This window comes from Mastigoproctus giganteus, chromosome 10 (genome assembly GCF_048544385.1).
Source record: "Mastigoproctus giganteus isolate SK-2022 chromosome 10, ASM4854438v1, whole genome shotgun sequence".
NCBI lineage: Eukaryota > Metazoa > Arthropoda > Arachnida > Uropygi > Thelyphonidae > Mastigoproctus > Mastigoproctus giganteus.
In genome coordinates, this window is record NC_143584.1 from 221,306,177 (window position 1) to 221,332,439 (window position 26,263).

Here is a 26,263-nt window from a genome sequence, read left to right on the forward strand (position 1 = left end):
TTCTGCTGCATGCCTCTTCTACAGATAGTTCCATGGGCACTGTTCTTCTGAACTGGCTTCTATAATTTCCGCCCTCTCTTTCAAAACAGTCCAAACACGTGCCGCCACCAGCCAACATCCATTTACTGTCCAACTTCAAACTCACAGGACCAACTTTTCATCTTCCTCGTTTATTTATTCAACTGCCGTTTTCTGGAACAACCTTCCTTCATACGTATTTCCTGAAAATTACAATCTACAGAAGTTCAAGTCCAATGTCAACAAATATCTTCTTTCGTTTTCTCAACCTCCAACCCAAGCACGGTACTAAGTACTATAGGTTCTAATACCTCTCGTGTTTGGGGTTCACATAAAAAAAAAAGGAAAAAAAAAAGAACCATCAGGATACAGCAGGCCCCCATTATAATGCGGTTTGCTTTACGCTGATTCGCTATAATGCTGTTCTTATATTATAACCCGTATCTGACTATAACGCTGTCACAGAGCACTATAACGCTCTTTTACAGATTGCATTTTTGGCATATTTAACGAAATCGTTTCATTTTGATAGAGTTGATAGCTTGAAAATGAATAGCAAAACAGCATTAAAATGTTTCCCATGCCAACTTGAGAAATTTTCCCACGCTCAGTGAAATTTTCTCGCACACTAATTTAATTGCAGTACAATGACTTGTTACGTATTCCGAGATCAACATTTTAAAAAATGATCAAGTATATTGCTTGTAACATTTGCGTTTTTTGCATTTATCCGAAGTCTAGTCATCACTCAGTACAGTATTAGACATCGTGCATAACGGGCAGTTTACTTGAACATTGTATCATAATTAATGCAATCAATGCAGTTACATTTTCGAAGAGTTAATAATCGCCGATAAGAATGAAAAAGCAACAACGTCTGGACGCAGTACGAAGACTACAAATGTAAGAAAAAGACTGAATTTGAAAATTAAATTAGACATTTTGAAGCAAACTGATTCTGGTCAAAGACAAGCGGATGTGTGCCATAATTTAGGACTTGCAAGTTTAATTGTAAGAACAATTATAAAAAAAATAAAGAATTAATTTTAGCAGCAGGAAAGATAGCTGTTCCACTGCAAGCAACTAGGGCTAGGCCGGCTATTAGGATTGAAATGGAAAGACTTTTAACTAATTTTATTGAAGATAATATCCAATGCAGAATTCAATTAAGTTAAATATTATGAAAAAAAAAAAAAAGAGAGAGAGAGAGATTAATATAATGATCTGAAGAAAACTCACCTAAAAAAAAAAAAAAAAAAAAAAGTGGAACCATTTAAAACTAGTAAGAGCTGGTTGAATAGATTTAAAATCCAGGGAGAAGCCGCAAGTGCAGATCAAGGAGCCAAAACTTTCAAAAAAGAACTTGTTAAAATTATTGAAGAGGGGTTTTATGTGTTATACTTCTCAACAAGTTTTTAACATAGATGAAGCAGGACTTTTGTGGAAACGAATGCCTAAAAGAAGTTTCATATTGAAAGAAGAAAAAAACATGCCAGGTTTCAAAGCGATGAAGGATCGGTTATTGGATGGTAACGCTGCGGGGGATTTAAAATTAATACCCCGTTTAGTTTATTTGGAAGAAGGCCAAAGTTCAACCAAAATCGACACATTTTTCATGATTAAATTTATCAATTAAATTAAATCAATTCAGATCAATTAAATTCATGATTTTAATTGGAATTTTAAGTTTAATTTTGATACGTAAGTAGTTACCACATAATTATATACGTATGTAATGCAGAATATTTTATATGTACTATTCAAATATTCATATTCAAAAAATATTTAATATTCAAATATTTTATATTTGAATTTTAAATATTTTGACCAATATTTGTGTATCTTTTCACTACCGTTTATTATTGATTAGGAAATATCCTATGGCACTGACCGCAACTCATAAATACATATGTTACCTTATGGGAATGTGGCACTCGCTTAGCGTGGATTCATTAGCGCTCTGTTTTTCCGGAACGAATTATCAGCATTAAGCGGGGGTCACCTGTACAATAGAGGTGGAAATATGAAAAGTTGTGCCCAATATTGCTTGTATCTTTCGTGCTCAAAAGTTAATCAAGAGTAAGCAGTGCATCCTATCTTCTTCCCACCTTACTTTATTGTTCTCATGTAACTGTATTCCAAGAAAGTGAAACATTCCAATACAAGCAAAACTGATTCCAACAGAATTCCAGATTAATAAGTTTAAAGGAAAACAAAGTACCGAACAATACTGATTCATGGAGATGGTAATGGAACCCTATAAAGGAGTTCTATCCTTTAGAAAAACGAACAGGGAAGCCCAATTAAAAATACAAATGGAATTCATGCTTTTATGGATGTCCAACATCATTCTGATGCTATAATTCTTTTTTTGTTGGTAGTTTTTAAGCTGTAAATATGGAGGCTTTATTCCATATTGCAATAATGTGTTTACTTTGGTAGGAGGGTTTAAAGTTTTTATATTTGTAAGTTTTGCACATCAAGCTCATGTATTTTTTATTTTGTACTAACTGTTTTCTTCTTTAATAATTAGTGGTTAGATATTTGTGGGATGCAATGGTTTCACTTTATAAGTCTTATAAAGCTACATTATCTGCAAACCTCATAAGGACCATCAACTAAAAGCATTTTGGATCATTGTTGGCCTGAGTACTGCACCAAAGAACACACCTTTCCAGTTAGAAACCCACAGAGGCTCAATGGGATTGAGATCCATGACAAATGCTCGAAGTCTTGCACACATTTAGTATGGTGGCACTGTCTTCTTGAAAATATTCCCCATTCATGTTAACACTGCCTGATGTACCTGACCTGTAATGATGTTCAGATATGCTCTGGCATTCACTGTATCCTCAGGGATAAGGACACAAAGGTAAACCATTAAAACAGGCCTCACACCATTACATCTCCTTTAGCAGCCCGCAATATCAATATACAACACAATAGTTCCAGTACTTTGTGTGGTTTCTTCCATGTTTCCATTAGGGCTGAAAAGTATAAATCAGGGCTCATCACTCCACGTGACTTGCATCCATCTTTCACACTCCTGGTACGAACACAGACATATTTTCCAGATGGTGTTTGAGATCAGCACCATCAGTTAATCTCTTATACTCCTATAGTATATTCTTTGTAGGGCATTTTCCATGGTGCACATATTGATGCCTTGTAATTTTTCCACATTAAACGCAGAGATAAACTATGTGTGGCACGTGATTACATTTTATAATCCATTCCAGAAGTTGAGAAACTTCCCCACCACCTTGCATTTTCAGCCATTATTACATCTATTCATGAATATTCTTCAGACTTTTTCCATTGTTAAAGACTAGAATGGCACCAGTCTTTAGACACTCGATCCGTGTAACCATCCTCTTTGCCGTACCATTTGCTAAGCACATACTGACAATCTTTTGAAGTCCATTTTAAGGGATACTGTCCATTCCCCAATGCCAATGAACTGATGTGTATAGTTGGGTCACATGGCTTTAGTGCTTCCCTGACAATGTCACACATCATGTAACCTCTTTGATTTACATATTTTTGCACAGATTGTTGCATATAGTCAAAATCTCTATTGTCTTAATAACATGGACACGTAATGTATTTTTATCAAAAAAACAGTTCCTCACTGCGAAAAAAAAAAAAAAAAAGCTATTTTTATTCCACCGAAGGCTGGGCACCAAATACTCAGTGCTCAGCCTTCAGTGAGAGCAGAAAGTCTCTCCATAATCAAAACTGAATGCAGATAATGCATTCAAATTTTGATTTTATTTCCACTACTGCACTGAAATTCTAGAGTATTAAACTGGCGTCTCTCTAAATTGAAACATATGCCTTTACAAACTATAGCATTATATCATTTTTAAGGGTTTATCCAATCTAAATGCACTTGATGACATAATGGTATAAGTTACAGAAGAGTAATATTTACCTATGGCTCCATGAACTGTGCCAAACAGTACAGAACCTTGTGTAGGTGTGGTACTTTCTCCAGGATGCTGCATCACTAATGAGCCTGCCAAAATAAAATAACCACAAAATCAGCAAAAACCACAGAGAGCAATGTCTGATTATTAACTTACCATATATTTAGTGGGGTCAGAACTGATCCCAGTCAAAGATTTTTACTTGTTATACCCCCCAACCCCACTTCCACAATTTTTCTGTATCAATTTCAGTGTAAGGAACATTACCTACATTACCTACAGTTTTTTATTTAAAAAAATTTCATTTATCTTTTAAAAAATTAGAATGAGGGTGGTGTCAGATCTGACCCAAAGATTGTCAGTGTTTCATAGAAAATTCTGTGAAAATTTCAAACTACATTTTTGTTATTTCTTAGAATTATTTGCATAGCTTGTTTATATTTGTTAATTAGATTTTTATTCGCAAGTTTGGTGATGAGCTAGTGCCAGTCAACTTATTAATTTGAATGAGATCGCACATGAAAATGAGCAATAAATATAAGAAATTAAAAGTCTGAAAATGTTGTTGTTAATTAGCAATAGAGGCATATAGATTTAAAACAGTTTTCAAAATACCATCAGGGAAAACAGACATTCAAATATATGTGGAAGATATTGAATGTTGCCCTAGAAACAGGTATCATAAATTTTAAAAATTGTGTGAATCATGCTCAAAATATGGTTGCAAAAAACACTGTTAAATAAAAGTTGTTCGCAAAAAAATGTGAATGATAAAATGATTTTTACTTTTATTATTATATTACTTTATACTATTCCATTGTTTTATCAGATTATTATCAGTTATTATAATATTAATCCCTTTGTGACACATTGCTTTGTATTCCTATTTGCATGGGAAAGTTTTCACATGGGTCTTTATTCATCTTATGGTCAGGTTAGCTGGTCTCAGGTGGTGAGTTGAGTGTTTTTTTTTTTTTTTTTTTTGAGAAAACTAAAGTATTTTATCCCACAAAGCAGGCATAATACCTCATAGCCTTAGTTGCCTCATTGCATATTCTAAATAGTCCAAACCATAACATTATTTCAAATAATTATAATTACTTTCTTTTCAAATATAACAAATGCTTTTTTTTCCTAAAAATTATTTCGGACGTGTGTGATTTTAAAAATGCTTCAAGATGGCTGTCATTAGCACAATTAGCATTAGCAGTGGCAAATGATGCAAGAAAGAAGCTTATACAGCATCAGCCAAAAAAAAAAAAAAAAAAAAAAAGATACTTCCCATTTCACCTATTCATTACCTCCAATAGTTTGTCTAATTCTTCCTTGAATTTATTTAAGCTATCAACTTCCACAACAGATGGAAGCTTCTTCCAACAATCAACCAACTGCTGGCTAAATGCAAACTTCTGTACATCTATTCCTATTCTGCAACTGTCCTTCCTCAATTTGAATATAACTACAAGTATTAAGGAATTAAGTTAATCAGGCACTGATTCATACCATTTAACAAAAATTAGCACAAATATCCATTGGGAAAAACATTAACACAAGGAAGTAAGCTGAAAATGAGCCAGTATTTCATAAACAATAAAAAACAACATAATGAATTTACCTGCACCAATGGCTCAAAACGTCTTACTAGCAATGTTCTTTGGTTAGAGGGAATGGACTATATTTCATCAAATTTGTGGAAATTTTAGTGTTTGTGTGTGCACACGCATATGTGAAAGAGCAAGGTTAGTTCTTAGGTTAGTTTATGCTTTAGTCCAATTTGTTGTACTTGTACTGATCCAATAGTCCAATATTGTTGTACTTGTAAACCTTTAGTGAGATGTAATGAAAATTCATGCATAATTGTTCTGCTTAATTTAACTCTTGTAATTTATTTATTATGACCTTCTTAAGAAGGTCAGAACAAATAAATACACTAATCTAAATTTGAATGGGGAAAAATATATCGGAAATCTGAATTGAGTTGATTCCCAGCAAGCCCATTATGGGAAAGGTAACTTCAAAGTCCGCTGATGGCACTGTCCTGCAACAATTGGAATAACATTTTCTTTCTAGCAAAAACTCAGAACTGATACTATGGGACTTACGATATGCTGCTGCTGAATGGCAGGAGTAAGTTAGCTCCCATTTATGTCAGTAATGACAGAGAACTCAGTCATAATTGACATAAATCACTGTTCCAATATTGCTTATAAACAAGACCTAAAACAAACCTAAAACAATATAGTAATGAACTAAATAGTTAAATAAAAAATGTCCAATAAATACTTGAAGCACATCAACAGATAAACACATTAACATGCAAATATGTTGTTGTTGTTATGTTGTTATTTGGTTTTTAGGAGCATTAGCAACTAAGGCCATATTGCTCCGGGATATGCGGTGGTCATTCCCTGACCTTTCCGCATCCTACATATTTGGTGGTGACGGGCTCGAACCCCGGTCTAATCAAGAAGTGTGTGCTACGCACTGCTGCTCCTTCCCACCTGGCTATGGAGGCGCCAACGCAAATATAAACATACCCTCCTGTACTACTCACCATGCCTGAAGACATTCACCATTTCACCAAGGTGAAACTGGCCTACTTGCTGAAGGTGTTGTCGTTCTTCATCTGTTGTAGCAGCACTGCAAAACAATATAATGAAATACAATAAATGAAAAATTTAGATCAACACACAATAAAAACAAAGTCTATTTTTTAAAAAAAAATCTTGAATATGTCTTCTCTGTTATGTGATGAAATATATCAAAGAGATCAAATGTAATGCTACTGTGTAAAGTTTGGTTTTAATAAATGATCTTTTCTTATGTGCCTCCCAAATCTAGCAATACATTATCTGGCTCCCCCCCCCCCTTTTTCTGACAATGTTTGGAAAAATGGGCAAATCCAGTAAGCCACTCAAGAATTAGAATTATAGTTCTCAGACAAGCCATTCACCAAAGCAGCATATTACAGTTGAAGTAGAATAGAGATTTCACCTCAATAGAGCCACAAAATTATATATCATACTTCATTGATATTAAGCAATTTGTTAAGCCACGGAATTGTGTAAACGCTATCTGTGAACAAGATTTTGCAACTCACTGAAAATAACAGGTTCACTGTTTAATTAATGGACGTTTAGAACTCTTGTTCCAATTTGACAGAAGAAAAACTGGATAATTTATTCGAGCAACCTTTGCCAGAGGCTACCTAATTCAGTCAAAGTGAGAAGTTCAAAAATGTCTCTGCCCTCTCCAATCCAGACTGCCTCAATACCATGGTATTCAATCTCCCAGGTCAAAAAGGTTGTCAGAAAAGCCAGCAGTGTAACTGATAAGCAATAATAATACTCAATATTTGACTTTCATGATTCATACATGAAACATTAGATTGAGATAAACATGTTTACTATTCAGTGAATGTTTCTTTGTGAAATTTTATATTATCAATTGTAAGCAATAGCAACTTTCATCGACTTGTATTTGCCCAAATTCCATCTAAAAACATATTAAGCCCAGAAGCCTGTGGCCTTTCAAAATGCACAAACAGGTCCTTATCTAAATAATAGATAAGGACCTGACAATACAATGTGAAAAACATTGTACTGTCAGAGATCCTCAATACTGAAACTTCAGTGACACAACTGTGTGAAAACTTTTTGTGTTTCTCCTTCCAAAATACAGCAGATTCTCGATGATTTTCCAGGAAAGATGGTAAAAAAACAAATCCCAGATAATCGATTTCCAGGTTAATCCAAAAATACAAAAGTCCCCGACATACATAAGAGATATGTTCCAGGACTTCTTACTTCATTGAGACTCGGGTAAGACTAATAACATATTGCTACTATATAATTATTGACAAATCTGAATTCTGCGCGATACTTGTTAATGTTTGGCCATTTTCATACATCCTTATTAGTTTAATTTTCTGATCCAAATCAATGGCTTTCCTTTTGTTGATAGATTTACTAGTAGCGCTGTCACTTATTCTCTTAGTCAGCACCATGATAACGGTCAAAATGAAATTTCCTCAAAAGAACTTCACAGGGTTACGGGGGGGAAAAACACTATTATCACCTCACGCAAACTCACATTTTACTAAAGCACATTTCTGGAGGTCACTGCCATTAAACAATTTGCACCTTCCGGGTTATTGGGCTTTTCTGTTCGTGCATCTAATTATAAACAGTTATTATGTTACTATAATGGGTATTGTGTTATTATGGTGAAATGTGTCCCCTTCACTGAAATCTTCAGTCATATATATATATATATATATATACAGTAATACCCCGAAGTTACGCGATAGGTGGGTCCGACGAAAATCGCGTAAGTCGGGGTACAACTTTGCATATAAATACATATAAATTTTGCTTAATTGGGACCAAGGACTAACAAAAACACTAGTTTAGAAGAAAAATATTAATAAAATTGCAGTTCTTTATACATATTAATACAAAATATGTATTAAAAAAACAAATGACTTACGTAAAAAAGTTATTTCGATGTCGATGGCTTCATAAAATCTAACAAATTCGTCTGACGACACAGTGCGTTCTTTTTTTCAAGCAGAATTTCTTCGTAGCAAGCTAATAATTTTTTTATTCCTTGCTTTGTAGCTATAACGCATTCTTCGTTGGAGTCTATGTTTTCTAAAATTTTTAAGCCCTTTACAATTGAGCCCTTTTTCAATTTTCAACCTGTCAAGTTTGCAATTGTCATGTGCTTTTTGCCGTTGCTTCATTTAGGCCTGTAGCACGTGCAATATCACATGGTCTTTCATTTTATATTTTTTCTCTATCGACAGAGGCAGACTGGCCATAAGCCTTACCGGGGAAACCCCGGTGGGCCAGTGTGATTTTGGCCATAAACCATAGTATGAGGCCACTATAAATTTTCCCGGGTAAGAATTTTTGACCCAGTCCGCCTCTGTTTATTGATAATTGCTTTTCTTTTTCTCTCTAAATCTGCAGTCTTCACCAGGACGCTTCCTTTTCACACCTTTTAATTAAGTATTTTACTCATTTTTAGGGAATAAAGCACAATTACAAAACGAGAAGGCACGCTTGATACGCATAAACAAAGCTGCGTGCATGTGAGGTGTTAATAGTGTATCTCTGCCTTTATGGTGTTGTTTATTCAGTTGAATAAACAACACCATAAAGGCAGAGATACACTATTAACACCTCACATTTCTAGGGGTTACTACCATAAAACAATAAAAATCCAGTTGCATTTCTGCTAGTGAAATCTGTTATAAACTGGTAGTAAACTCGATCTAATTGCATTTGCGATTATACCGATAGCTGGAATTGTGTTGGTTTTTACGTTATTATGGTGAAGTGTTTCCCCTTCACTGATACAAAAAACATAAAAGCAGCAAAGTTGAATTTTGTTCATCTTTCGCTCTCATTCTCCGCCGTCGCACCGTATATCGATAACATATGAAAAACGACCTTGAAGATAGTGGGCGGCAGCGTTGCCAAACGAAAAAATCAAGAACCGCGTAACTCCAAGTTCGCGTAAGTCGGGGTATTACTGTATGAAAAAAAAACATAAATAAATTGTAAGAATCTTCGCTTCTTTCCTATTTTTTTGCTTGTTACTCTGTACCTCACTTTGTGCAATTTGTGAGTGCCATAACTGTCGTTATTGATTGCTTATTTTATTTATTTTAAATTTTACAATCGTAAAAAAAAAAAAAAAAAAAAAAAAAAATTTGAGTGAAAAAAAAATTTAAGTAAAATCGTAGTTGCATAAGTTGGGGATTTACTGTATCGAAAAATGTTCAGCAACCTAGGTAAAAAATATGGTGATAGATAAAAAAAACTTATCACGCACTACTCGCGTGTCCAATACGATGCTTCCCTTTATTTTTTGCGATGTCAATTTTAAGTCTAATAGCTTTCCTATATTTTTTTACGATGTCGATTTTAAATCGAATAGCTTACCTTTATTTTTTTATACACCAATGGAAACAGTGAAAGAAGTGAAGGTGGAGTTGGGTTTCTGGTCCATAAAGATTTTAAAAACAACATTTTGGAATTCAAAAGTACATCACCAAGGGTGTCAAGACTAATATTCAAGATTTCTAAGAGGTACAAGCTAAAGATTATAATGATTTATGCACCAACATAGAGCCACGATGATGAAGAGGTTGAAGAAATGTACACTGAAATTGAGAGTCTTCTAGATGAGCAGAAAACACACTACACTATTATTATGGGGGACTTCAATGCTAAGGTTGGAAAAAGGCAAAACAGCACAGAAAGAGGAACTATAGGAAATTTTAGAATTGGTGAAAGAAATAAAAGAGGTGAAAGACTTGTGGAATTTGCAGAATCTCAAGGACTGTCAGTAATGAACACTTTTTTCAAGAAAAGGGTGAACAGAAAGTGGATGGAAGAGTCCAAATGGATTAACAACTAATGAAATCGACTTCATCCTCACTAACAGAAGATATATTGTGAATGATGTTACCGTCCTGAATAAGGTAAATGTTGGAAGTCATCACAGAATGGTAAGATGTACACTTGATATAGATGTAGGAAAGGAAAGGAAAAAACTGACTCGAGTAAATAATACAAAGGACTTTGAAATAACAGAAGGAGAAAAAGCAGTATGTACTGGAACTTAAGAACAAGTTTGAGCTTCTGCAGACTGCTTAGGACTAAGATATCGATGAAGAATATTACAACTTTCTGAAAGTGATAAAGCCCAAGAAACCTATAGGGAAACAGAAATCCAAAGAAGAAAAAATTAGTCAAGAAACACTTGTCATGATGAACCAAAGACGACAAATGAAGAGCAAGAAAAACACTGACAGGGAGAAAATTGAGTATACTGAGTTATGCAAAGCCATTAGAAAGAGACTCAGAGAGGACATAAGAAGATTTAACACAAGAAAAGTAGAACAAGCATTAAGGGAAAACAAAGGATTTAAATCAGCGGCCATGAGCAGTAATACAGAAAGACAAATGATACTGAAACTGAAGAATAGCGATGGTGTACTTATAAACAGCAGAGAAGGCATAATTCAAATAGCAGAAGACTACTATAGAGAATTATACAAGGAGCGAGGGAATGATACCAGCAGTGGGGAAGATGGATTGCAAAGTAGCAACACATATGACATACCCGATATTCTTCCTGATGAGGTAGAACATGCATTGAAGAAAATGAAGAATCGGAAAGCCCCGGGGGAAGATGAAGTTACTGTAGAGTTGTTAAAATTGGGAGGAAGAGACATAACACAAAAACTGGCAAGGCTCTTCACAAAGTGCATTAGAAAAGGTGTGATGCCTAAGCAGTGGAATAATGCAACCATAGTTTTGCTGCATAAGAAAGGAGATAAATCAGAAATTGGAAATTATAGACCAATTAGCTTGTTATCCCATATCTACAAGTTGTTCGCAAGGGTCATTACTAACAGATTAGAAAGAATACTTGATGAGAATCAACCGAAAGAGCAAGCTGGCTTTAGGACAGGATTCTCAACTATGGATCACCTTCACGTAATATCACAGCTAATGGAGAAAGCAAATGAATATAAAACACCATTATGCCTGGCATTTGACTCCATACAGCATAAGGCAATGTTTCGGGCACTGGAAAGACAAGGCATAGATACTCCATATATTATGATTTTGAAGAAAATATACGAGAGTGCTGTTTGTGTTGTTTGTTATTTGGTTTTTAGGAGCATTAGCAACTAAGGCCATATTGCTCCGGGATATGCGGTGGTCATTCCTTGACCTTTCCGCATACTCCGTATTTGGTGGTGACGGGCTCGAACCCCGGTCTAATCAAGAAGCATGTGCTACACACTGCTGCTCCTTCCCACCTGGCTACGGAGGCGCCCACGAGAGTGCTACATCCTTTATTAGACTAGACAAAGACAGTAGCAAATTTAAAATCGAGAAAGGAGTTCGACAAGGAGACACAATATCTCCAAAGCTGTTTACTGCTGCCCTTGAGGAAGCTTTCAGAAGATTAGACTGGTTGCAGAAAGAAGTCAATGTGAACGGAGAGTACCTAAACCATTTACGATTTGCAGATGACATTGTGGTCATAAGTCACGATCCCAAAGAATTAGAGCAAAATCTTAATCAGTTATGCACAGTTAGTAAGGATTTTGGACTAAAGATGAATATGGCTAAAACAAAAGTAATGATGAACAAGTATGCCACAGAAAGGGAAATAATGATTGAAGGAGCAGTAATTGAAAAAGTGGAGTCATATACTTATCTGGGACAAGTTATTAGCTGTAATAATGATAAATGGCTGGAAGTCAAGAGAAGAATAAATTTTGGATGGATAGCATTCAGGAAATATAGTCACATACTGAAGAGCAATATCCCAGTTTGTCTGAAACGTAAAATAATGAACCAATGTATACTCCCCACCATGACTTATGGAAGTGAAACTGGGCACTCACCAAAAGAATGGAAGAGAAGCTAAGAACTACACAGCGAAGAATGGAACGAATTATATTGGGAATCAGACTGTTAGATAAGAAGAGAAACACATGGATTAGGCAGCAAACTCAAGTAAAGGACATTCTTATCAAAACTAAAGAACTAAAATGGTCTTGGGCAGGACACATAGCTCGAAGACATGATGGCAGATGGACTAAGAAAATAACAGAATGATACCCAAGAGGAGCTAGAAGAAAACCTGGAAGACAAAGGCGGAGATGGAGAGATGAAATTCATGAGTTTTTGAGTAGTAAATGGATGGCCAGTGCTCAAAACAGAAGGAACTGGAAAGTTGCTGGAGAGGCCTTCATCCTGCAGTGGATTGAAAATGGCTGATGATGATGATGATGATGATACCTTTATTATTTACGATGTTGTGTATGGTTTGGTCACCAACATTATAATGATTCCTTAGAGATTTAACAGATGCACCATTTTCAAACTTTTGAATAATTTCAAGTCTTTGCTTAACTGAAAACGCAACTCTTTTGTGTTTACCCATCATTTTTGCGATTTCTAAAGAAAAAAAATTTACTACGAAAAAATTCTGACATCCCTGACATAAATAACGAAACAAAATTTGTCCTTTTGCACTGCAACAGAACACAACAATCAACGTGATGCACTAAAACAAACGAAACATTTGGTCTCTCTTTTTTTTTTTTTGAGCGGCGGATGTGAAGACAGCAGGGATTGCAAGATAATAGGTACAGTAATCTCCCAATGATGACTTATAATGCCAATTATTTATGACTTGCAAAATATCTGTTTATACCTATTCTAGTTATTACTTGAATTTTTTGATTTCTGGTTGATTTTTTTTTTTTTTTTTTTTAATTTGAAGTCTTGAAGTGTCCCGGTTAATCGAGAGTCTGTTGTATACTGTACTATGTATGCTATATTTTGGAAGGAAAAGTGGTTTTATTTTTAGTGTGCTGAACAATATATACTACATATTTATTGTGCTTCATAATATTTATTGCATTTCTCTATGTACTGTGCATTACCTTTCTCTTGGAAGAGAGGAAAAAAAAAAGAAGCTACACTGCAAAGTACCATGCACAATAAACTGAAATACAGAAATGCAATAATTTCAGAGCTTTTTTTTTATGGCTATAATATGACCACCCAAATTCCGTAAAATTCCAAGATCTGGAAAGGATCTTAAAAATGCTAGATTTGGAAGGTTTGACTGTAATAGGTATATTCAATGAATTAAATCTTTCAAAACTAACAGAAATTTCATTTCATTTCAACTAAAGCATCTTTATAAATATAGACATTTTAGCTAAAATGACACAACTAAAAAAATCCCTCATCCTCTCTTGATATAGAACTACAGTAGTAACAGCCTTCCTTGTATTTTCAGGAAGTGTGCACTAAATGTCTCTTCATAGAAAACATTTAATCTCCTGCATTTTATAACTGTAAGAGATTTCACAGTTAGTACTACTATTAGTCGTACAGTACGAAAAAGGCTTTTGTGCCTAAACCAAAAGAACACAGATACAACTAACCTAACATGTAAACAAGGGTGTATAGATATATAGAAACTACAAAGGTACATAGACTTTTGTGTATGTGTTTCCTCTTCCCATAGTAACTGATCTCACAGACCTTCAAATTTCTGTAAGCCATCAAGTGTCGACAAAATTTTACATTTCATTTTCACAAAAATCAGTTTGTTGGGAGTTCAGCTGTTATACATGGACAAGATGGATATGTCCAAACTAACAAGCACTTAAAAATAAATATACCTAAAAATAAATTTAAACTAGCCAATTTCATCCAAGTGTTGACTTAGAGTACACTGTTAAGGTGTTTGATAATAACTATGTAGTGATCTAAGTATGATCTGTTGTGAAAGAATTAGTCAGCTAAGCTGTCCAGGAGCACGAGGAGGTTCCTTTCATTGCTTTCTTGTATGTTTCCGATACAAAATAAAAATAAAAGTGATTTAAGTTCATATTTTGGTTCATGATTAATTGTAAAATCAAACCTATATTGTTTGTATTTACACAATTAAAGTTAGTAGCAAACTCTAGTATCGACCACATGAAATTAAACACAAATCTCAGAAACAGGTGATCAGAAATATCTTAGTACATCACACAATAGATAGATTTTTGTCATGAGGAGACCATCACGAGTAGAGATCACCATTCAATCATTCTGAATAATTTTCATAATTAGCAAAGCCAGCTTGAAACCTTAGACTCTTGTATCTAGAAAGTTTCAAGTTTGCATCTCACATGCTACTTGCTTGCTTGCTTTAAGTCATTTGATATGCATGAATATCTTAGGAAGAATGTGGGGGATGGGGTAATCAAAACAGATACTGTACATTGTGCTAACTGAAATGTGGTAAGGGATGTTTAATTCCCATTTTGGGGATGCCATTCTGATATTTTGGTAACAGGGCATATATCTGTTTATAAAAACTCCAACTGGTAATTTTTTATAGCCTTAATGATGATACCAAAAGTTTGGAAAAATAATTCTTACCTGTCTTTTTGACAGACGAACAAATTGAAAGAATTTTCTGCTCCTAGAAAAGTGTCATCATCAAGAATCTCCACAGCCATCATCCAATTTGGATGATAATCTCTTGCAATCTGAGAATTATTTTAAAAAAATTGCGATTAATATTACTGTTTTGGTTTCTTAGAAACCTCTGCTTTACGAGGGGCATTCAAAAAGTTTTGTCAAACATATAGTTCCTGTAATTCCAGACTCACGAAATTCAGATGGCATGTTAAGACTGCTCTATGTAGTCACCACCCACAGTTATGCATTTTTCCAATCTGTTTCAACTTGAAAATCCCCTCCTTATAGAAGTTTGTATTTTGCTCATCAAACCACTAAGTGATTGCTTGTTTCAGATGTTCATCATCCACAAAATGCATTCCACAAAGATGCTGTTTCAATTTTCAAAACAAGTAAAAGTCAGATGAGCCATATCAGGTGAATTAAGGTGAATGTGGCAAATACTTTACCCCCAGTTTGACCACTGTTGTTCCTGTCAGTTCACAGATGTAAGGTGAGGCATTGTCATCCAGCAACAGCACTCCTCAGGGCAGCATTCCTTTTTGCTGCCTTGAAGTGTTTCCTCGTAATTTGGTTAATAGATCCACGAGTACCTCCCCGTAACACTTTTACCCTTTCCAAGAAAATCAATGAGCAGTAATCCTGAACAATCCTAGAAGGCTGTCAACATAAGCTTCCCAGCTAAGGCTTGCACTTTGAATTTTTTGGAGTGGGTAACTCAGCATGTTTCCACTGCATAGTGGCAATTTTTGATTCTGGATCAAAGTAGTAAACCCAACATTCATCAGCAGTAACAATACAGACAAAACTCTTCTTTATTTGGAGCGGCAAGCTCCAAAAGAGACCTGGTGATGTCCACTCTTGTCTCTTTGTGACTATCATTCAGCATTCTTGGAACCCATCAGCAATACCCATTTGTTGTGCATAGCTGTCGTGTAGGATGACATGTACTGACCCAGTGCTAATCTTTACTTTATTGGTTATCTGTTCATGATTCATTTTAGGGTCTTCCATAATTACCTTGTTGACCATTTCCTCATTTTGAGCTGTTTCTGGCCACCCAGTCCTTGGATCATCTTCAATGCTTCTCAGCCATGCATAAATTCAATAAACCGCTTCCAGATGCTCTGATGGAATAGATTCACCTATACACTGTTTAAATATTGAACGATTTCAGGTAATTCCATGTTCTCTTTTGTTAGGAATTTTATACCTGTCCACTGCTCAAATTTTTCAATTTTTGGCTTGATTGTCAGCAGACTTCAGAATCACACCTGCCAAAAAGATACAGAATAAGTTACATGGCTGAAATTTTGCACAGATACTACCAAGACTATCTCCTATTACTATGCCTATTTGTACCTAAATCTAGAGTATGGGTTTGACAAAACGTTTTGAATGTCACTTGTATATGACACTGATAAATGATTAATCATTATTTCTAAAGGAATGAAGAGTATACTATTCTGAGTGATTCAAAATAAATAATTTTTAATTACTACTTCAGCCATTTTATTTATTATGTTGGAAATGGCTGCCAAGCCTTTTCTAACATGGGGAAAAAAAAAATAATAATAATAAATTGTTGTTACAAATCATAATTGGTCTTAAAAGCTTCCCAAAATTCCAAGCTTAACAAAACATCCAGAAAATTGGAAAAAAAAAAAAAAAAAATTGTTGATCCAACTTTTTTCCCTTCTTGAGTAATGCTCAAACATATGAAAAAACTTTGTTGGAATGGAGGAAGAGGTGATTGAAATCCATAAGACTTCAAGACAGGATAGTAAAACAAATGAAGGTAAAAGTTTCACTCTTTATTACAGGAAGTTTCTTTTAGCCAGTGAGTTGTTAATTACAGTGAGTTGGAATAAGTTACCTCCATGGACAATTGAAGCTGACAGGTTGGAAAAATTCATCAAAGGTCAGCTGAAGAGTTTATCTACAGGAAGAAGGAAACACATAGGTAGTTTATTTTCTTTTTTTATTTTTATTTAGTTATTTTATTATTTTGGATAGTGCAGCAAAGGCCTGTGGCTTCCTTTATATCATATGACTAACATTGTCTATTATATAATAATACTATTGAATTAGAAATGCCCCTAAAACCTTCCAGGAGATTAAAAGAACATATGCTACACATATGTTCTTTTAATAGGTAGGGAAGGGCATGCCGAATTTCAATCAGTCGATTTTAATGAAATTTGACATGGCTTAACAAATTCTTCTAAAAGATCCAAATAAGCTATTTTAGCAAATAAAACTAATAAATCCTCACTAGAATATAAATAAAGTGCAAGAGGCTAAAGAAAAATCATGGAAAGACTTTGGAAAAGATATGGAAAACAAGTTGAAGATACAAGAATAAAAGGGGAGCATGAAGAAGGTGAAAAAATGTTAATTCAGTTATAAATTTTCAGAAAGGGGAAGGGAGAACCACAAATAAAGTAAAGTAAAAATGATAAAGGAAGTAAAAATAAGAGATGGATAATATATGAGGGGGGTATCAAAAAGTTCGTACCTTGACCCAGATAAAATAATTAATATAAATTGTCTATATATTCAATAACTAACATATGAAATTTCATTTCCACATGTGATCGTACACCAGAGGTGGAGCCTGGAATCTGAGGAAGGATGCTACGGTTAACAAAGTGGAGTATTGAGCAGTTATCAAATTCCTGCATTTGCAGGGCAAGACAGCTCAGGAAATTGACAAAGAAATGAAAGCTGTGTATGGGCAGAATTGTCCATCCTGTGACATTGTAAAAAAGTGAAAACAGGAGTTCCAGTGTGGTCGTACAAGTGTCTTTGACGAGCCAAGAGAAGGAAGGCCATCAACATCCACAGACAGTGAAATGGCTGCAAAGGTTGAGCAGCTGGTGCTGAGTGACAGACATGTGACAATTCATTTCATTGCAAATGCAGTATGAATTAGTTATGGGTCTGCCCACAACATTTTACATGACCATATGCACATGTCTAAGGTCTCCACACAATGGGTTCCAAGATTGTTGATGCCTTTGCCGAAGCAAAGTCAAATGCAATGTTCTCACCAACTGTTGGATTTGTGTGTGGCTTTGAACTACTGCTGCACCCACCTTATTCTTCTGAACTAGCACCATCAGACTTCTTGTTTCGAGAAATGAAGAAACCATTGTGTGGACACTTCTTTGATTCGTCTCAGGAAGTCATCAATGAAGTGGAATCGTGGTTTCAGGCAAAAAGTGTGGACTTCTATGATCAAGGCATTAAACAACTGATCCATAGATGAGAGAAATTTGTTACTATACTGTGAAATTTCACCTTTCTAGGGCTATTATTACTAGGTAAGGGTATGAACTTTTTGATACCCCGCCCCCTCGTACAAGCGATAATTTAAAAGGAATGAGGGAAATTTTATTTTTCTTCTTCACATTCCATATCAATCTTGGATGCCATTGAACACCAGTAATCTTTCTCTACTCCTATGAATGATTTCTTCTGTGGGAGGTCCCATTCAGTCTTTTATATCATCCATCCAGTTTCTTCTTTTCCTTCCTCCAGGTCTTCTGCTGGGAATTTCCCCTTCTAAGGTAAATTTGAACCTCTTGTGATGTGGCCACAGTAGTCTATTTTGAGTCTGCAGATTTTGTTTAATAGTTCTTTTGGTGCCATTAATTTTAAGGGCTGTTTTATTGGGTATTTTGTCTGTCCATTTGATCTTTCATCATTCTTCTCAATGCCCACATTTCAAAGAGAAATTCTGGATATTAGTTACATTATCAAAGTAAAAAGTCATGGAAAATATGAAATATGGAAAACCAGCAGGTGTAGACAAAATTAATCCTGAAATGCTGAAAGTTGGAGAGAAAATTTGTCACAAAGTTTAGTTTATTATCCAGAGGTCATTTTCAGAATGACAAGTTCCAGAAGACTGAAACAAGGCATTAATACAGTGGTTTTCAACAGGGGTGCCACAACAACATTCCGGGGGGGGGGGGAGGTGCCACGTAATTTGAGTTTAAGTTATTTAAACTTATTATTTTTTATTTATGTTTATTTCATTATAAAATGGTGTACAGTATCTTTTTAATTTTGTGGTGATTTATAATTGTTTATTTAGTATATATATATATATATATATATATATAAATAGATAAGAATTAAAAATAATTGATAGAAAAAATTAATAGAAAATACTAAAAGATGGAGAAGTTATTAACACAAGGTGCCAGGCCTAATAGAAGAAAAAAGAGAAAAAGAATATTAAGAACCTAAAAAAAAAACAAATTATAATTATGTAGAATTACGTATAATTAATGGCTGAATTAACAGGCCAATCATATGTACAAAAGCTGAAAGGGAAGTGGAAATTAATAAATGCAAAATAATAAATGTAGTGAGCATCAAAATGAGGGTGAAAAAAAAAAGAAAAGAAAAAAAAATTTTTTTTTTTTTTGATGCAAACTATTAGTGCAATTCGGACATTCTTACTTTTCTTATTCTTACTATTTTCGCCTCTTTAATTTTTAATTTTTATTACCTTTTCCCCTCCCTCACCCACCCTGCATTACTTCCTATTTCTATACCACTGTTACATAAATTTACATAAAATCACCTTTCTCAAAAACATTTTTCAAACTATTCATTTTAACCCACATGCATTTACACTTTAATTTGACTTAATTTTATTTTATTTTAATTTAATTGTTTTATTTTATTTTAACTTCACACACTGCATGGGGGCGCTACCTTACTCATGTTTTTGGAGGTTTTATTTTTATTCTCCCCCCTTTTATTTCAGTTATATTTTAATAGTTCCTCCATCAAACATGGGTTTGTATAGAAACAGTATTTTGGTACATGATCAGGTGTAGTACCCTGATGAAATACCTGATCCATGTCCCAATTTTATCTTGTTTATATTTTTATCTAGTTTGCATAAAAAATTTTTTTTTTTTTTCACTCTCACATTTTGATGCTCACTACATTTATTAATTCCACTTCCCTTTGAGCTTTTGTACATATGATTGGCCTGTTAATTCTACTTAATTCTACATTTTTTTTTTTTTTTTTTTTTTTAGGTTCTTAATATTTTTTTTCTCTTTTTTCTTCTATTAGGCCTGGTACCTTGTGTTAATAACTTCTCCATATTTTAGTATTTTCTATTAATTTTTTCTATCAATTATTTTTAATTCTTATCTTTATATTTTCGTACCCTGTTTTGCTGCCTTGCGCATTCAGGTACACTTACTGTTTCTCTTTCTCTTTTCTTTTTCTTACATATTATATATATATATATATATATATATATATATATATATATATATATATTATAATAATAATAATAATAATATATATATGGTAGTAGTTGAATGTACCTCGAAGGTGAGGTGTAAGTAGCTCGGTATATTTACAGACAGATTTAATGTTTACTCTTATACAGATGGCATTAATTGGTTCTGATATAATTTATTTATATCTAACATTAAATACACTATTGCATTTTCGTATCAGTATATATATTGTTATTATTTGGTTTTTAGCAGCATTAGCAACTAAGGGCATATTGCTCCGGTGCGGTGGTCATTCCTTGACCTTTCCGCATACTCCGTATTTGGTGGTGTCAGTATATATATATATATATATATGAGTAATATTTTATACAAAATATTTTATATATATATATAATTTGTATCATGAAATGTAATTTTTATAATTATATATTATTGTAATAACTATCATATAACATATATATATATACAGAGAGAGAGAATTGGATCTAACAGGCAGAAAATTGAGTAGATTGAGTACGGATGCCACAAAATAAAATAAATTACTTAGGGGTGCCGTTATTAAGAAAAGGTTGAAAACCACTGCATTGATAGTACCAATATATAGGGTGTCTCAAAAATATTGGTACAAATGTTTAGGGGAAGTAGGTAACATCTAAAGGAATGTGAATCGCATAGGAACCCATAACCGGAAACATCACAGGAAAGTAGTAGCAGCGGCACAAGAAGCAGAAATGACACAAGACAGTAATTAGTGGCAAACATTTATTTGACATAATATTAACAATGGAGTATGAGATGGATGCATTTCATGATGTTACAACAGATGCTCGAAGGTTCCATGAGACGCGATGCATGCGTGACACTGACGCAGCATGGATTGGTGGACGCAGTCGAACACAACTGGAGTTTCTTTGACAGTAGCAGAAGTGCAGACGAGTCTCACCACGAGATCCATTTCCGTCTCCACAGGTGATTCATATACGATAGATTTGAGGACCCCCACAGAAAGAAATCAAGGTTCGATAATTGTTCTTTCTTTTCATCCCTTCTAGCTAACTTAGAAATTCTCACATGAGTAAAATTTAATTGGTTAACTTCTATTCAGTGATGGTCTCGTATATTAGCATTAGCATTAGTAGAAGCATTTGATGCAAGAAAGCAAGCTTATGCAACATCAGCCAAAAAAAAAAAAAAAAAAAAACCCACTTCCACTTCACCCCTCTGTTCGTTCAAAATACCTGTCCAGCTGAGCCTTAAACTTATTTAGGCTATCAACCTCCACCACAAGGGATGGAAGTCTGTTCCACCAACCAACCACCCGCTGGCTAAAGGCAAATTTCCGCACGTCTATCCTACATCTGTCTTTCCTCAATTTGAATTTATGCCCTCTCAGGTGATTTTTCTGAGCTAGAGGAAGAATCCCATCAGCATTGAGCATGCTTAAACCATTCAAGGCTTTATACACCTCTATCAGATCACCTCGCTGGTGCCTAGTCTCCAGACACTGTAATTTGCAAAACTTAAGCCTTTCTTCGTAAGAGCACCCCTTTGTTCCATTCACTAATCTTGTTGCCCTTCTCTGTACTCGTTCCAGCAGCTCTACATCCTTCTTGAAATGAGGCCTCCAGACCTGTATACAGTACTCTAGGTGTGGCATGACCATTGCCTTATACAATGGAATAATCACCTCCTTATCCCTGCTGGAAAAATTCCTGTATATCATTGACAATACTCCGTGAGCTACTCTTGCAGCCCGTCTGCACTGATCAGAGAACTTCATATCTGCCTGCACAACCACCCCCAAGTCCCTTTCATTTTCTACCACTGTCAGTGTAGTACCACAGAGTTGATACGTTGCTCTGGGGTTGCTGTTTCCCATGTGTAGTACTTTACATTTGTCAATGTTAAACTTCATTTGCCACCTCTCAGCCCATCTGCTCAACCTTTCCAGATCCTGTTGCAGCAGCATAGTGTCAGTAGTGTCCTTGACAACCCTGCCAACCTTTGTATCATCTGCAAACTTGGACATTAAGCTTGATATACCATCATCAATATCATTTATAAATACAGAAAACAATAATGGACCCAACACTGAGCCCTGAGGGACTCCACTAATAACATTAGCCCACGATGAGCAGTGTCCATTGATTACCACTCTCTGTCTTCTCCCCCTCAACCACCCCTTTATCCATAGCAGCAATTTGCCTCCAATGTCACACTGCTCCAATTTGTGTAGCAGTCTTCCATGTGCAACAGTATCAAAAGCCTTTCTAAGATCCAAGTATATAATATCAAAGTTATTCCCTGCATCCAGTTCTTTTTTGACTGCATCATAGTGTCCAATCAAGTTGATCAGGCAAGACTTCCCCTTAACAAAACCATGCTGTGTCTGAGCTATAACTGAAGTCTTGTCTAAATGATCCTGCAGTGCTTCTTTAACCAGTGCCTCCATTAATTTTCCTGGAACAGAAGTTAAGCTCACAGGTCTATAATTACTTGTGTCAGCCTTTGATCCTCCTTTGTGAATTGGGGTCACATTTGCACATTTCCAGTCTATGGGTACCTCTCCTGAGTCCAAGGAAACTCTCATAATTATGGCTAAGGGTTTGCTTACTTCCTTTGCTGCCTCCTTTAATATAACTGGATAGATCCCATCCACCCCGGGTGCCTTTCTTGTGTTTATCTTCAACAGTTTCTCCTCCACTTTACTCCCAGTTATTTCAAGATTCTGTAGCTTACTGCTAGAGTTGAATACACCTCTGGCATTCCCCTTGCTGAATAACTCCTCATGTGTGAATGTTGATGCAAAATATTCATTTAGTTTGTTAGCTACCTGAGCAGGATCATCAACAGTTGACCCATCAATATCAAGTGGACCAACCTGATTCACCCCCTTCCTTCTAGAGTTTACATAAGTAAAGAACTCTTTGCTGTTTTTCTTTGCATCCCTTGCCAAGGATTTCTCGTAATCTGCCTTTGCCTGCCTAACCTCCTTTGTAACTTGGTTGCATATCAACTTGTATCTATCATAGGCTTCTGTGTCATGTGTTAATTTGTAAGTATCCCATGCATTTTTCTTCTCTGCCATATGCGTCATTAGTTCATCTGACATCCATTTTGGCCTAAACCTTGAACAATATTTCTTAGTTGGTATGTAAAGCCTAGTAGCTTCCAAGATAAGTTCTTTGAATGCTTCCCATTTTGAATTTGCTGTTGGTAACATCATCAGTTGGTCCCACCGTATAGAATTTAAATACTGTCTCAGTCCATCGTAGTCACCTTTACGGAAGCAATAACCCTTCCCTTTACCCCTAATGGTAGTTACCTCTTTGAGTAAATCCCACTTCAGCACACTGTGATCACTGCCACCTAGTGGTTCATTTATCTGCAGATTCTTAATGCATGAAGAATCACTGCTGATAATCAAATCAAGAGTATTACTGCCTCTAGTTGCCTCCCGAACATGCTGATGTAGAAAACAATCATCCAATAAATCCACAAAAGCCCTGCTAGTGTGTGAGTAACCAGCCCCCAAATTCCAGTCAATATCTGGGAAATTAAAGTCTCCCATTATAAGACTCTCTGATTTACTGGCCCACTCTATTTCCCTGTACAGTTCCTTATTATACTCATCAGAGTCATTAGGAATATAGCACACTCCTACTCTCAATTTTGATCTCCCAATGCTTATGTCACACCAAACTGACTCAACACTGCACTGTCCGGCGATGTCGACTGGCTTCACTTCCTTGGTTTTTATATGTTTCTTAACTAATAGCATAACCCCTCCCCCCCCCTTCCTATCCTGTCTATCCTTTCTGTAGACGTTGTACTCCCCAAATTGCAATTCTGCATCCCTTATATCTGTGTGACACCACGTCTCTGATATCCCAACAATATCTGCCTTTGATGTTTTGAGCAATACCTCAAATTCATCAAATTTATTTACTAAACTCCTAGCATTGGTGTACACGCAAGTATACCTGCACCTCTTTCTATTCTTAGCTACCCTAACACAACCCATGTGTTTACTTGTAACCGCAATGGCTCCCAGCAGTCTCTGAAATACCATGCATCTTGTTTTTCAGGCTTCTGCTCATTCTAATAGAAGCAGTGCAAGAATCTCTTTCACCTCTGCCAGTGGCTACTGTCAATCTATTGGTCTTTGTCTCCCCCCAAGCTAGCAGTTTTCCGACCCACCTAACACTGCCTCGATAGCATCAGCAAATATTCTTGCACCCTTTCTATTTAAGTGTATCCCATCCCTGTAGAAGCAATCTCTCCTGTTAACAAGTACAGTCCAGGCTGAAAAAAATTCTACCCCTTGAGCCTTGCACAATCTTTCCAGGGCCGAATTGATCGACAAGGCTCTCATCATATACTCCCTCCTATCGTGTCTGGGCAGAATTGCAGACACTTTCAAATTCAACCCTAATCCTCGGCTTTTGTTCAACAGTGACCTGTACTTGTTAAGTAATTCTGCCGGTCTCCTACTCTTAATATTATTAGTGCCAACGTGTACAACTAATATCACCTTTTGTGCCCTTAAATCAGGTGAGCGTGGGGATCAGGCAACGGGTCCACCACAGCCAATCCATCGACGCCCAAAACGCCTGTTCAAATGGTCATGAACACACCTTCCATAATGGGCAGGCGCCCCGTCATGTTGAAACCAAATGTTGCATCTCACATTTGCTGGAACATTGTCAAGTAACCCTGATAAAACTTGTTCAAGAAAGATCCGATATTTAGCGGAGTTCATGCGGGATGGCAACAGGTATGGGCCGACTAAGCAGTCACCGACCATACCTGCCCACACATTTATTGCAAAGCGATGTTGTGCCGCATGGGGGCGCACACCATGTGGGCCCTCTGCTAATCCATACACTAGATGCATGTCTGCCAGCTCACGGTTCGTATATCGATGCATGCTCTTTGTGCGGCGACTACTGTTTGAACGAGCAAACCAGAAATTTTCCCTCCTGCGAACTGATGAACAGTGCCGGGTACCCACTTACGGTGACGTTTCCGGTTATGGGTTCCTATGCGATTCACATTCCTTTAGATGTTACCTACTTCCCCTAAACGTTTGTACCAATATTTTTGAGACACCCTGTATAAAGTGATTCACAAAGATATGGCATAATTTCAGGACCTGATTTCTGAGAGTTTCAAGTTAAAAAGGGCATATAAACATGTATCCAATTCCAAATGGTTACAGAGCTGTGGTAGTTTGAGTCAGAAAAAAACAATGCAGCTATGAGCGATAAAAATAACAACAGACACATAAATATAACTGATCAAGTTTCGATTTACATAAATATTTTAATTTAGGAAAGTTACAGTCTACATTTACAGAATGTATGCAAGTATAGTTAGAGTAATTTCTCAAAAACACCACAACAATTTCAATGCATTTTGACATTCATGTGCAAATTGCATGCACTGCTTGCCTAAACAATCATGGCTGTATTTTATGTTGTCACATACTTAAATCTCATATGTGATCAAGTAATGCATTAAAAGCAGTAGAGAAAGAAAAGAATCTGGAGTTACGATATGGGCAGATATGAAGTTCTCTGAGCAGTGTAAACAGGCAGCCAGGGTGTCTTATCGTTGATTTATTGAATATCCTATAAAGGTAGGGAGATTATAATCCCACTAAATAAGGCAATTCTAAGACCACGTTTCAATACCCTGTGCAAGTATGGAGATATCATCATAAGAAAAACACTGTGAGCTTCTTGAAAGAGTCCAAAGAGGGGCAACTCATGTGGTGAGATCAGTAAAAGGGCAACTATATGAGGAAAGACTTTGATTATGTGGTCTACGGAGCTTGGCAACCAAGCATCTTAGAGGCTACCTGACTGAGGTTTATAAGGCTCTGAGAGGAGTAAGTAAAATAAATGAACAAAGGGAGAATTTTCACTGTCATAAAGAATTTCAGGACTAGAGGCTATAAATTTGAATTACAGGAGAAAAAGTTCAGTCTATATTGCAGAAAGTTTTGCTTTAG

General features: G+C 35.6%; 1 protein-coding gene across 1 annotated transcript in view; it reads right to left on the minus strand.

Moving 5' to 3' along the window:
* pic (DNA damage-binding protein pic) overlaps window positions 1-26,263 on the minus strand; it is a 172,862-nt gene that overhangs the window by 21,107 nt on the left and 125,492 nt on the right. The window contains exons 20-22 of the mRNA XM_090383568.1: window positions 14,930-15,039; window positions 6,502-6,587; window positions 3,953-4,036 (exon numbers count right to left, since the gene is read on the minus strand). Of these exons, the coding sequence (XP_090239694.1) occupies window positions 3,953-4,036; window positions 6,502-6,587; window positions 14,930-15,039 (280 nt within the window). The remainder of the gene's footprint in view (window positions 1-3,952; window positions 4,037-6,501; window positions 6,588-14,929; window positions 15,040-26,263) is intronic.